The sequence below is a fragment of the Schistocerca nitens genome, chromosome 6 (genome assembly GCF_023898315.1).
Source record: "Schistocerca nitens isolate TAMUIC-IGC-003100 chromosome 6, iqSchNite1.1, whole genome shotgun sequence".
Classification (NCBI taxonomy): domain Eukaryota; kingdom Metazoa; phylum Arthropoda; class Insecta; order Orthoptera; family Acrididae; genus Schistocerca; species Schistocerca nitens.
In genome coordinates this window covers 136,392,223-136,405,656 of record NC_064619.1, presented here as the reverse complement: position 1 = coordinate 136,405,656, position 13,434 = coordinate 136,392,223, and the positions used below count along the sequence as shown (strand labels likewise).

The 13,434-nt window shown below is 39.3% G+C and overlaps 2 protein-coding genes across 6 annotated transcripts in view; one reads left to right on the top strand and one right to left on the bottom strand.

The window, feature by feature from the left end:
* Window positions 1-13,434, bottom strand: part of LOC126263701 (intraflagellar transport protein 74 homolog) — a 204,397-nt gene that overhangs the window by 1,233 nt on the left and 189,730 nt on the right. For 2 of the 4 annotated variants that reach the window (XM_049960839.1, XM_049960841.1), the window contains exon 10: window positions 9,597-9,727. The exons of the other annotated variants lie outside the window; for them this stretch is intronic. Coding sequence is in view for 1 of the 2 variants with exons in the window: in XM_049960841.1 (XP_049816798.1) it covers window positions 9,711-9,727 (17 nt within the window). In the remaining variant the exon portion in view is untranslated. The remainder of the gene's footprint in view (window positions 1-9,596; window positions 9,728-13,434) is intronic. 4 annotated transcript variants of the gene reach the window in all.
* LOC126263703 (bifunctional polynucleotide phosphatase/kinase) overlaps window positions 1-13,434 on the top strand; it is a 78,892-nt gene that overhangs the window by 54,469 nt on the left and 10,989 nt on the right. The window contains exons 5-6 of one of the 2 annotated variants that reach the window (XM_049960844.1): window positions 120-407; window positions 2,038-3,191. In XM_049960844.1, coding sequence (XP_049816801.1) covers window positions 120-407; window positions 2,038-2,157 — 408 coding nt within the window. In that variant the 3' untranslated portion in view covers window positions 2,158-3,191. Of the gene's footprint in view, window positions 1-119; window positions 408-2,037; window positions 3,192-13,434 lie in introns of those variants that run through there. The other variant, XM_049960843.1, reaches the window with a different exon arrangement.

Here is a 13,434-nt window from a genome sequence, read left to right as displayed (position 1 = left end):
TTTCACCACCTATCACAAGAAAGTGCAGTTGTATAATGTATATGATTATTAAGTTAAATGTGTAGCAGGCTGTCATGTATCTCTGTAAGAAGCATATGAATAATACAGTTCTTTTCCAGGCTGTAATTCTGGTTGGTGGCCCAGGCTCTGGAAAAAGTTTCTTTGCAAAAACACATTTGGTACCAAAAGGATATGTGCATGTAAATAGAGACACTTTGGGATCTTGGCAGAAATGTCTCTCTTCAATGGAAGATGCCCTAAAGAAAGGCAAAAGTGTTGTCATTGACAATACAAATCCAGACAAAGAATCAAGGAAAAGGTATATAGAAGCAGCTAAAAAATATGGTGTTAAATGTCGCTGCTTTATTCTTGCAACATCGGTGGAGAATTCTAAACACAATAATAAGGTAACTGTATTTGATGTTTTCTGTGTGCAGTTGTGGTAGAATTAATCACTGAACAAGAGAGCAGTGTGTTTCCATACCTCAGAAATGTTACATTGTACACAACTTTCTTGCAAGGGATCATATTGTGTAGCAAAAAATCGTAAGTTGATTGTCACTGGGACGTATGTTTTAGAGTGAAGAGCACTGGAGAGGTGCTGCTATGCCAGGTGAAGATCTATCGTTTCATCTTAGTGAACAAAATTGAAACCTACCCTGAAATTTTATACACACGAAGAAGAGAGCGGAAGAAATTCACTGTCAGAATTTTAGCTGCTAAGAGGCACTGCAAGTATTAAAAGAAAAATAGTTGAAAATTGCCAAATTCGTAGCATGCCAGGCGGTGGGAGAAATGTACACCCCTACTGGCGCTGTAGCAACTGCGCATGTGCAACTAGGATTTGTAAAGGATGTTTCAGGTTACCTTTCGTTGATAGCTTCTCTGACACTACAGTACACAGTTACTATTCTCTCAAATTAGCCACTCAAGTAACATCTATTACATATTATCAGTTGCTTTTTGCAGTATTGGTAAGTATTGACAATATACAGGGTGTCCCAGCTATCTTGTCCACCCAAAATATCTCTGGAACAGTAACGGCTATTGGAAAACGACTTTCACCGGTATCAATGTAGGGCTGGGGCCCATGATTGTACATATTTGGAAACATTCTAAAACGAAAGCATATCTGTTTTTTAACATAAACTTAGGTTTTTTTAAATGGACCTCCTATATTTTTTCTTCAGCAATCCATAACATGATAAAGCACATACACAATAGCATTGATTGCATCGCGATATTCCCATTACATCCCGAGATATTGAGACGCAAAGTTGACGCTTGAAACACCCGACATGCGCTGCTAGCGCACTTCCTGAGGCTCGGGCGTGAACCCCATGCTGCCCGTAATCACGATGTGATTGACATGTGTAATCACACCTCCATACTTATCAAGAGGTCCGAAACGAATAATACGGTCTGCTGCCATCAACTCTCATAAGCTCATAATGGTTTCCCTCTTGCACGTTTTATGTATCTACGTGCACAGTATGAACCAGTACCGATTGGTGTACACCCGTCAGGTTGTCTTATTTATCCTGCACACCCAAAATAAGGTTTATCTAATGTGTTTTATGATCCATTGTGCCTGTCGCGCAGGGCCTCGCTCTACGTAGTCAAGTGTCCAACGTAGTTCGCACTACTGCCACAGTTACCACTTCGCCTTGTTTATGATTTGCGACCCTTGCAAACTCCTGTACTCCACCACTCTCTGAGCATCCCATTTGTTGTTGCTTCGGCGTGCAGTACACCGCTTACCAGTGTAGTCGTGCATCAGAGTAATCTAGTGACGGCACGGAGGTAGTACACATTGTGAATAAACGTTGTGTTGTGGAACTTATACTGTACAGTATAATGTACACAACATGAAGATATGGTAGAAATGCTGCTGATCTATGGAGAATGCACATTGACGGGAAATACATTATGAGATTGCTTGTGTGTTGATAGTACTGTTAGCGAACATTATGATTATTAAGTTAATATGTCTGTTTTCTACCCTACTCTACATACCTGTACTGAACCCTGTTGTAGGTGGACGAAATGCTGTTCAGGCAGAACGACTGTACAGAAGACGATTCCCTGACAAGCCATCGCCTTCGCGCCGGATGTTTGGTCGTCTCACAACTCGTCTATGTGAAACGGGAAGCTTAAATCCAAGACCTCGACATCGTCCTAGAACACGCACAGATGAACGTGCTGAAGTTGCTGTGCTCGCTACCATAGCTGTGAATCCTCAAATCAGCACACGTCAAATTGAACGTGAAGTTGGTGTGTCGAAATCAAGTGCTCAGCATATTCTTAAACGTCATAAATTTCACCCTTACGATGTTCATTTACACCAGGATCTTCATGGAAATGACTTCCGCAATAGGGTAACATTTTGTCGGTGGGCTCAGCAAAAACTTCTGACTAATCCAAATTTTTTTGAAGATGTTCTCTTTACCGACGAGGCATCATTCTCCAACAAAGGAATTGTCAATATGAGGAATATGCATTATTGGTCTGCAGACAATCCAAAATGGTTCCGTCAGGTAGAGCATCAACGTCCGTGGAAAGTTAATGTTTGGTGTGGGATTATTGGACATACCATTATCGGACCTTTCTTTATAAATGGCAGACAATACTCCAAATTTATACGACACAATCTTCCTGTTCTCTTGGACACCGTACTTCTGAACCGGAGAATGGTCATGTGGTATCAGCATGACGGATGCCCTGCACATAACGCCTTACGAGCACGACGACTTCTGAACCGTAAGTTCCCTGGTAGGTGGATTGGACGAGGTGGCCCAGTTAGGTGGCCTGTCCGATCTCCGGACCTTACACCGCTGGATTATTTTCTTTGGGGAGCAGTGAAGGATGCTGTTTACCAACATGAACCAACAACACCAGAGGACATGAAGCAACGCATTATTGATGTTTGTACAGCTATCAAAGAGGAAACAGTAGCACGAAGTAGGGCATCCTTCATCCGCAGAGTGACCCTATGTATGCAAGCCAATGGGCATCACTTTGAGCATGAGATGTGAACGCTATGTTTAATATGTAGTGCTGGTATCACAGTGGAAGTTTCTACAAAGGGCCATTTTACCCAGTGATGTTAAGAAACATTCGTTTGCAACAATTTGTCATTTAACGCATTAGATAAACATAACATTGATAATTATGTGATAATAAAACTATTGGTTCAACATGTTTACATTCATCTTCTATGTCCTACCTGAACTTCCCAAATCAAAATATTTTTACCTAAACAACGGTAAAACTTTTAGTCCACTTGCTCGTTTCACTAAAACCATCAACATGAATTTTACTATTACGAGTGAATGATTAACTGTCACTTGCGCTAGATCTACAGTAAAGTAAAGTTTTAACGTTGAACGGCATTACCTTTTTAGTAACGGATTAACGATAAGCGAAGTTAACTTTGTGACTAATGTTGCGGTACACAGATATGTTACAGAACCGCATCACCCCTAGCCTATGGGATAAATACCTGCTGGAATGTACGACGTTAATGCAGGATGGCAGCAGACCGTATTATTCGTTTCGGACCTCTTGATAAGTATGGAAGTGTGATTACGCATGTCAATCACATCGCGATTACGGGCAGCATGGGGTTCACGCCTGAGCCTCAGGACGTGCGCTAGCAGCGCATGTCGGGTGTTTCAAGCATCAACTTCGCGTCTTAATATCTCGGGATGTAATGGGAATATTGCGATGCAATCAACGCCATTGTGTATGTGCTTTTTCATGCTATGGATTGCTGAAGAAAAAATATAGGAGGTCCATTAAAAAAAAAAGTTTGTGTTAAAAAACACACATGTTTTCGTTTTAGAATGTTCTCAAATATGTACATTCATGGGCCCCAGCCCTACATTGATACCGGTGAAAGTCGTTTTCCAATAGCTGTTATTGTTCCAGAGATATTTTGGGTGGACAAGATAGCTGGGACACCCTGTAGATAAAGCTGAATTAATATTTATTGTGCTTTCGTAAGGCATGCTTGCCAATAGTACCTTTTTTCACTTCCAGTTTCACAGTAATGTGGAATCCAATTAAAATTCTCAATTTAGCAATGGTGAAATATAAAGAGTGTGGTTTCCATCCAAAATCACCTACTTCTCCTGAGGACATACTTATTTGTTGTTTATTAGTTGATTTCCATAACATCCATTCAACTAATATTGACATTTCATTTGAAATTGTGGATATGTTATAAGAAATAAGAAATAACCCTGGCATTTCCATGAATTGTGATTTGGATGACGTCAGTTGTGCCAGTAGCAGTTCTGAAGGAGGATACCTTCAAAGCCTAAAAAAAACATGTACTGCAACAGCTTTCAGCAACAAAGAAAAGCCTGTGAAATATTGGTTAAATGAAGGAGGGAAAAAATGCTTGAAGCCACGCAGTGTGTAAAGGTTTTTCTGTTTCATCAAGTCAGAGCTTGAACTGTACAAATGGAAGAATGAGTTGCATGAAGTAAGAAATATGCACCAAATGGAAACCCGATACCATCTGAATGAAAAACTGTAGGAAAGATTTAGAACTGCTCGTGAGAGGCTATGCACCGTTACCGATAGAGATCTAAGAGACTGGCCCTCCGAATTGCATCTGACATGAACATTACTAATTTTAAGGCTTCGTCGACCTGGCTATGCAGGTTCAAGAAATCGTACAGAATAGGAAGTCGCAAAATTACCAAGTCTCCGTCAGGTAAAACTGTATAGCAGCTGCCGGTGACAGACAATGCTATAGAGAAATTCATAGCTGGCGTAAGGATGAAACTTGCTGTTATCCCCGCAACTGCTGTTTGTAATGCTGATCAGTCAGGTTTCGTGAAAGAACTTTATGCACACTGCACTTTATCATTTTGAGGTGAGAAAAAGACTGAGTCGGTTGCCCAATCAATGAATGCAATGAGACATTCATATATGACAATGCCAGTGATAAGTATGAGTGGTTTACTCTTTCTGCAGTTGTATATCTGTCTTCAGGAACCACAAGGCAAATTAGGACGAAAATAAAAAAAATGGACTGTTTAGGTGCAAAAATCTTATAATCGACATAGCAAAAAATGGGAAAGAATAATTTTCAATATTTCATTCAGCTGCAAAAACTAATTCATTGCTTTTCTTGGATTCATGGTCTGGACACGATGACACCTCTTGTTTTTGTGAAGGACGACGAAAAATCTGCAGATGTAATGTGGATTCCACATAGAACTACTAGTGTGATTCAACCTCTCGATAAAGAATTTTTTTGGACAGTGAAAAGCATTTTTCAGGAAATTATCAGACAACATAATTTCCGATACCTCTCTCTCATTTCAGGTTTATCAGCGTAACAGTATGCTAGTCAATTGTGCATTACCAGTTTTCTTCACCACACTTCATGAATTTGATCATGTATGCCTGGTATGCAGCGCAGTATGCAGAACAGTGGCCGGGACCATTTCTGACTCCGTTCGAGGTCTATCCAAATAAAACTAGTGGTTACAGTGAAATGCCTGATTGCATCAATTTTCCTTTGTCCGGTGCGCCTGGTGCAAGAAAGATGTTTGTTTTTGTCATTCAATAGACAATTCGCATTTTTTTGACGATTACAGGGAGTAAATAAAGAACTGTCTCACTGATAGTCAAATGTAAAATATTCAAACATTATTATAAGGAAGGTACTACAGGAATTGTTATAAAATGTAGTGCTGCAAGACAAATTTCATTTCAACAAATTACAAGTCCTCATTGATGGAAGTCGTCTGTAACATCAAACACTGCTACGATTTTATTTTCTCTGCTAGCCAATTTTATCAGAATTACATGTACATTATTAAAAAAAATGTTCATAGTTTAAGCCAGGTTTTCACTGGAGCAAACAGGCTAACAAGCATGAGCAAAAGAGAATTCTTTCTGGTGTATTCAGTAGGTCTCTTGCAGGTCTTTCAACTGGATACCACTGCAGCTACTTTCGTGTCCCTAACCTTCCAGTTACCTAATCGGAAAATGGAGACTTGCAGTTTAATGTGGAATCCGAACCACACGTCTTTTGTGACCCCTCCAACATCTGTGAGAAGTGAATGCTTGGTTAAAAATCATATTGAAAAAGTTGTGGTCTGAACGGGATTTCCTTGCTCTTCTGGATTACGAAGCAGGTACTTTGACCCATGATTTTTTTTTTTTTTTTTTGGGGGGGGGGCGAAGAAGAGTATGACCATTAGTCGTTACATGTATAGTGGAAACGCTAGCTGTGTTGTGTCTTGAGACGATGCTGATATCGATAATTAGTGTTCTGTTTATAAATTTCCCCTCAATGGTAATGAGAAGCCAGGAAAAATGGCAGCTGATATACAAGGAAAATTTTGGACCAGTGCTAAGGAGAGATGGAGATGCAGCAATTCCATGTAAAGTGCACGATCTCCACCCATGTCACACTTCCATACAAATTGAGACACTTGTCTTCCTTCCCTGCACCATTTTGCATACTCCATTAAGAACATTGCATTCACCATGCAAAATAATCCTAACTGAATAGCAGTGTCTTGCATTGTGGCTCTAACAAGATAGAGTTGTATCCTGTATGCCGAATATTAGCTCCAGAAACTAAAATCTAATAACACAGCATTCATAGCCAATGTTTCCTACCTCGTGTTCTCTTCCATTCCCTCTGGTATAAACGATTCAACCCATATACAAGCGAATGCTAGTGAATTTTCTGCAAATGCTCATTCACACGTGTTTGCTTCCATTTGTTCCATTGTAAACCAGACTTTAGGTGCTTAAAATTGGTGTCTGTGAACTCCGGATAATTCCGTTACATGGCACTGCGTGAGTGATTTGCGAGTCGCAAAGCAGGTGGGCAGGGCTGTTCAAACTGCTGTTATAAAGCTGTTCTTGGTGCGACAGAAATGTGTAACCGCAATATTTTTTACAAAATACTTGCAGTGCCTCTTAGCAGCTAATATTTTGGCAGTGAGTTTCTCTTGTTGTCTTCTTCGTGGGTAAAAAATTTCAGGGCAGGTTTCGACATGTCTATTGGATCAGTCTCTTGTGAGTTGAATTTTCCCAATTCTAAGGAAATGTTCAGATGGTTCGTTCCTACATACAGGCCATGGCCGACCTTTCCCTCATTATTGCTCATTATTAACAGTTAATTAAATAATTCTTTTGATGTATGTGTTCATTCTGGTATTTGATTCAGTGTATTATTATTCTAAATTATTTTAAAAAGTTCTGTATTTATTATGATATATCATGTAGCTTCGTCATTGGCTTACAGCTCCAATTGAATAAAAATAAAATAAACGTCAGGAGTCAGGTGTGTACATTTCCTCGTATGTAACCAGATTTACCCCTAGACGTTTCTTTCATCTTTCTTGTTTCTTCCCATGGTTTCAAATCAAGTGTCTGCTATATTTTCTTCTGCTAACGATGTGTTGGTTCCACACGTTTTCTTGCGTAGGTCTTTGACTTTTGAAATTTTGTTTGTGTGTTTAAAGCCTGACCAATGTTAGACACTTATAAACAGATATGAGGTGTGGCAAAAATGACTCTTTCATTTGATAGAGAACTCTTAACACTATGAAGGGCATTAAAAATCTACCAAAGAAAGGAATTTGTTTATTGCACTTATAGAATCATGGCTGTCGATGAAAAGCAGTTATTCTTCATGAGTTTAAATGCATACAAGGCAACTTGCAGCTCCTAATCCATCAAGATGCAATTTTCCTAGATAGAAACCGGTTTCTATCAAGGAATTATCCATGAAAACAGCCATGGAACTGCACACGTCTCAGTCTTAACCAAGTCATGAGAATGAGACTGGACAGAGGGTTGTACTCCACACTGCCAAAATTTGCTCTGCACAGGAAAGAAGTTCCTTGCCTTCGACCAATCATGCAGAATGTGGACAGTGATTAACAGAATATGCAGATGCGAGGACTCCCCTCACAGATGTGGTAAAGTTATGTTTCCACAATGCGACTGCCAGGCAAACTGTTTGCTACATTGTTTCAGAATGACCCAGCAGGGCATATCATGAAACTTTCAATCATTTCCTAACGAACAACATAATTGATTATATTGAAAATTTAAATGTCTGTCTTTAAATTGTGTGTGCTACTGTTTGCAGAAAAATGCACAAGCTTTCAGTTTATGCTACTGCAGCGTGTATACGCTCGAAACTCAGGAAGAACAGGGCAATTTTTTAGAATTTTGGGAAGTGTTCATTAAGTTTTCCATTACCATTTTGTAATTTTAGTGGGTAAGAAGTGATACTCTAACAAAGAATTGTACTTTAGCTCACTACTGCAACAATAAAACATAAAATGAGAGAATAACACCAAAATAAAGACCTCCATGCACGCCTCTCGCAGGGACTCTGTGGTTCTCTGTCAGCTTCGCAATGGCCATACGTGGCTGACGCATGATTACCTCCTCCATTGTGAGGACCTGCCTCAGTGTTGCTGTGGCACACAAATGACGATTGTCTATCTCTTGCTGGACTGCCCACTTTATGCTGCTCTGCAGCGGACTTTTAACTTTCCCAGCACCCTACCTTCGGTGTTGGGCGACAATGTCTCAACAGCAGCTTTAGTTTTACGTTTTATTCGTGAGGGTGAGTTTTATCATTAGCTCTAAGTTTTTTGTGAGTCCTCCAGCATAGTGCTTTCAGGGTGGAGGTTTTAATGTGTTGCAGAGTGGCTGGCTTTTCCTTTTTCCTCATGGTCAGCCAGCCATGGTAACCAGCTTTCTTGTTTTATCCTCTTCTACCTATTTCTTGCATCTTTGTGGTTTTCTTGTCCCCTTTTGCTTATTTTAAGTATTTGTTGCCCTTCAGTCGTTGTTGTGGTTTTTCCTTTCATTCTGTTTTGTTTTGTAAGTCTCATTGTCTTATTCCCACATTTGTGGCATTGTTTCCTTCGGAACAAGGGACCGATGACCTCGTAGTTTGATCCCTTCTCCCTCTTTTAAACCAACCAAAATAAAACTTTAGTAGCGAGGAAGACGAACCACCTACAACAATAAAATACAGTGCATGTACAAGCGTCTGCCTAAAGAAAAATGTGTCAAAGGCTACACAATACTTTGTAACAACAAAACTGCTTTCGATGAGTGTGATGCCACAACTGTTTACATTTAAAGCAGGTTATGGTTTGAGAAGAATTACTTTCAAAATAAGTTCCTTTCTATGCAAGATTAATTATTGACAATGTGCGATGAATTTCTTAAATTGTGGAGTGTTTGACTTTCATTCAAAACATTACACTTTGAGGACCAGCCACATAGGAAAATTTTGGGCCCAGATGATCAACCATTTGTGACATTATTAAAATTCTACTGGCGCCTTTGTGTTTGGTGTAACTTAAAGGGTAACGCACGCTAAAAAATACCAAGCTTCAATGTTAGTTTTTCATTTTTATTTTAGTTCTTTCATATATTACAATTTAAGCAATAACAACAGCAAAAAGAATAACTATCCTTAAAAAAAGTGTGAGGTGAGTTCTTGAACAATTTCACACAAAACTGGCTTTTCTTTGGAAAATTCAAGGTGTTGCAGCATGCAGAGAAATAGGTTGCAGTTAGAGCAGTACCTGTTTGCTTCTTTTCTGCCTGTTTCCCCAGCAAATTGTCTCATCTTCTCCAAAGCATGCTCCAAACTGCTCTAAGATTCGCTACTGCTTCTTTCAGAGTAATTGTAAAAATAGTCAGCAGAAAGCAGCACCTGTCAAGCAATAGGCAATGAGACTTCTGTAACTTGCTCTCATACGAAATGATTCCAGTGTTTGAGCAATTGGTGGCTTGTATGTCAAGAAGATCATGGTCCGTTCTGTACTCTGGCTTGGTCTGTAAAGTGTTCAGCATAAAACGGGCATATATGTGTCAAGTGCAGTTACTATATCCATCACTCTAAAATTTGCTTTCAGTGAGGACAAGTATGTCTTTTAGCTCTTTCCTTCACCATTTTTTATTTTTTTATTATTTATTTAATTCAAATACAAAAAACTATGATCTGTGGTGTGATTGTCATTGAAAAGTGTGTCAGTTACTCTTGGTAATTTTTGTCCTGTCCCCCCCCCCCCCCCCCCCATTTGTGTTTTCACAGTACTTGACAATGATGTTGCTATTGACTGACTATATGACTTTGCTTTGAATATCTGCTGTCATTGGCTGGTGAAATCATCTGACATGAGCTATGGTTGGCTGACAAAAGTACATTGCACAGTACAATCTTGATTTCAGTGCTTCAGAAGCTATTGCTTCGTATTTGGTCAAATTCATATTTATGCTTTTGTAATATGGAAATACGCAGTGTGTTTCTGCGCATCAAATATCTTTCCTAAATACTCAAGATCTTTCCTAAATGCTTTGATTTTTTGCTGGGTTTCGTTTACTAAAATGCCGGTAAGTTCTATGCCCGCGTATAAAATCTTTGCCATTCAATGGACCGGTAAGTTTTACAGCCCAGAGGGAAAGTACATTGTCACCTAACATGGAAAAAATGTACTTTCACCCTGGGTACAGTCTACTTTCACTAAGAAAAGAATCTGTTTTTAACCAGGAAACCCAGGATTTTTTTTCTTTTGTGTGTATACACCATGTACTGCTGTTTTCTCGGAGGTGTGGGGCAAGGAATTGTTAGGGAGGCAGTTTAACATAATCCTTATAATGATCCAAAGTTTCATCAAAATGAAATATTTTTTGTGCTGTTAAGTCAACTTAAGTTTTTAAAGTTGGTATTAAAAGTTGGGATGTTATGCAAAAGCATACACATAACATACCAACTGCAATGCAATCACCCCCCTGAGACATAATTACTAGCCAGTCTGTCGACTTGCATTAATCTACCAAATTTCATAATACTTTGTTGAACATGCTGCACACAACATTGCCAATGACATTTACAGCTTTCAATAGCCCCCCCCCCCCCCTCTCCCTCATACAGGGTGCACCAGTCAGGCAGTCAAACCTGCATTTATTATTAGTGCGCAGAAGCATTGGAAGTAGTGGAGGGGGGGGGGGGCAGTAACCAAGGTGACCACTGTGTTCCCCAACACAAAGCATTTCAGTAGCCATGGAGAAGTGGACTAAGCAACAGTGGTAGTTTGTAGTGAAAGCGTTTTACCAAAGCGGTAGCTATGTAGCTGCTGAGAGTCATTTGCAGTTGCATTTTCAAATTAATTGTAATAGGCCGGTGCCTTTTGTAACTCAATAAAAACTTGGGTCAAAAACTTTGAAAACGTTGGTGAAACAATAAGGAAAAGAGGTGGAAGAACGAAGACAGTGCATACACCCGAGAATGTGGAAAGTGTAAGAATTGCTGTGGGAAGAAGCCCCCCGGTGATCAGTGCATAGACAATGTGTTGTGCTTGGAATTTCTGACAGGACTGTCCAAAGGATTTTGAGGTTAGACTTACATCACCACCCAAACAAAATCAAAGTGGTTAACGCTTTTAATAATAATGACTTCATGGTCTGACAGCATTTCTGTGAAAGTCTTTTACAAATGATTGAAGAAAATGAGGAGCTTGTTCACAACCTCAAAATGAGTGACAAGGAAAATTTTCACCTCATTGTATATGTGAACAAACAGAACTTTCGATATTGGAGTGATCAGAACCCTCACCAACTCCATGAAAAACCCCTGCACTCAACCGAGGTAACAGTTTGGTGTGCAATGTCCTCATCAGGAATAATATTCTCTTATTTTTTTAAGAATGAAAGAGGGCAATCTGTTATTGTGAATGCTGAGTGCTACTCGACAATGTTAAGGACATTATTCATACCTCAGCTTCGTCAGTATGCAGTGAATGATGAAACGTTATTTCAACAAGATGGAGCAACAAGTCACACAGCCCGCATGAGCATTAATGTTCTAAATGAAGTTTTTCCTAACTGGGTGATTTCCAAGAATGGAGCAGTTGCCCCCCCCCCCCCCCCTCCCCCGCCCGTTCACCCGACCTTACAGCTTGTGATTTTCTCTTATGGTGTTACCTTAAGATCAAAGTGTACGAAGAAAGACCTCATCAGGTTGGTGATCACAAAACAAGAATCTGGCTGGAAATCGAGAAATTCCTCAGGGTATGCTCCATCATGTGATGGACAGCTTCGTAAATCACCTGCGAGAATGCCGTGATCGAGAAGGATGCCATAGTGCTGATGTTATTTTCAAACGATGAAAAAAATGAGTTGATGTTTCTTAAATGATTTTTTAACATAGGATAAGATTGTATGAATAAAATTTTGATATCTGCATCTGTGTTTATTTTACAATCATTTAAAAAATGCAGGTTTGACGGACACACCCTGTATTTACCCCTCCCAACTGGCCCAGTTCTTCCCTCTCAAACCTAGTTCAATTTTCTGATTTGTTATGTGTGCTGTTGCACCATGTTCATTCATCCGCAGGTTTTCTTTGTAAATTATTTTCAGTTTTTTTCCATGTTTCATGGGTTGTGTTTCATTCAACTTGCTGTGATGTCATATATGTCATTATCTTCTCTTGATGAGTGGAGCCCAACCACACACATTATTTACTGAGAAATTCATCTATGGAGTAGAAAAAGTTGTCAATTAGAAATGATTTAGATTTGTTTTCAAAACTAATGTTAATCACAAACACATTGAATTCAATACGATAGTTTTAGTTTGTGGATAGTGGTCTCTGTTTTTGTTATTATTGTTGTATTTACCAATGCAACTACTGTTTTTCAAGAAGTACCCGATTCTTCATAATAGATTAAATTCGTTGTGAGGCTCTTGCTAGAATGTTAAATTTTTTTTGAACAGTCACATGCATAAAATTCGGAAATGGGCACCAGATACTACCCTTACAACATGTTTCTGTGCAGTGAATACTTTGTATCTGTGTGTGGAATTGCTCCAGAAAATTCTTCCGTATGACATTATAGAACGGCAGCATGTGAAATAAGCTAATTTTCTGGTGCTTTCATCGCAAAAAGCAGCAATTACATGTACAACAAACGTTGCTGAACTCAAGCATTTGAGAAGATTTAGTACTTGTGGTATCCAGTTAAGGTTCTGATCAAAATGCACACCCATGAAATTTTGAACATTGAAGTTTCACAATTTTCTTCCCCCCATGCTGTATTGTACATAACTACAATGGGAAAATCATCTTGAGCAACATGTTAGTTCAGTTCTGTTTTGTTCCAAATAAGAATTACTCAAGGAACACAAAGAAATCGTCTGTCCCCCCCCCCCCCCCCCCATCTGATCTTCTGTATGCATGTGATCTTTGATTGGTGACTTCAGTTGACCTGCCCACTTATCTGTTGTGTCTCCGTACAATTGTTTGATTTAATTCTTATTGTTCTTCAAAATGTTGGATTAATCCTACCAACAGTGAATTCTTTCATACTTCATTCTGTAAGAGCTGAATGCAAGTAAACAAGTTCTACAATAAACATT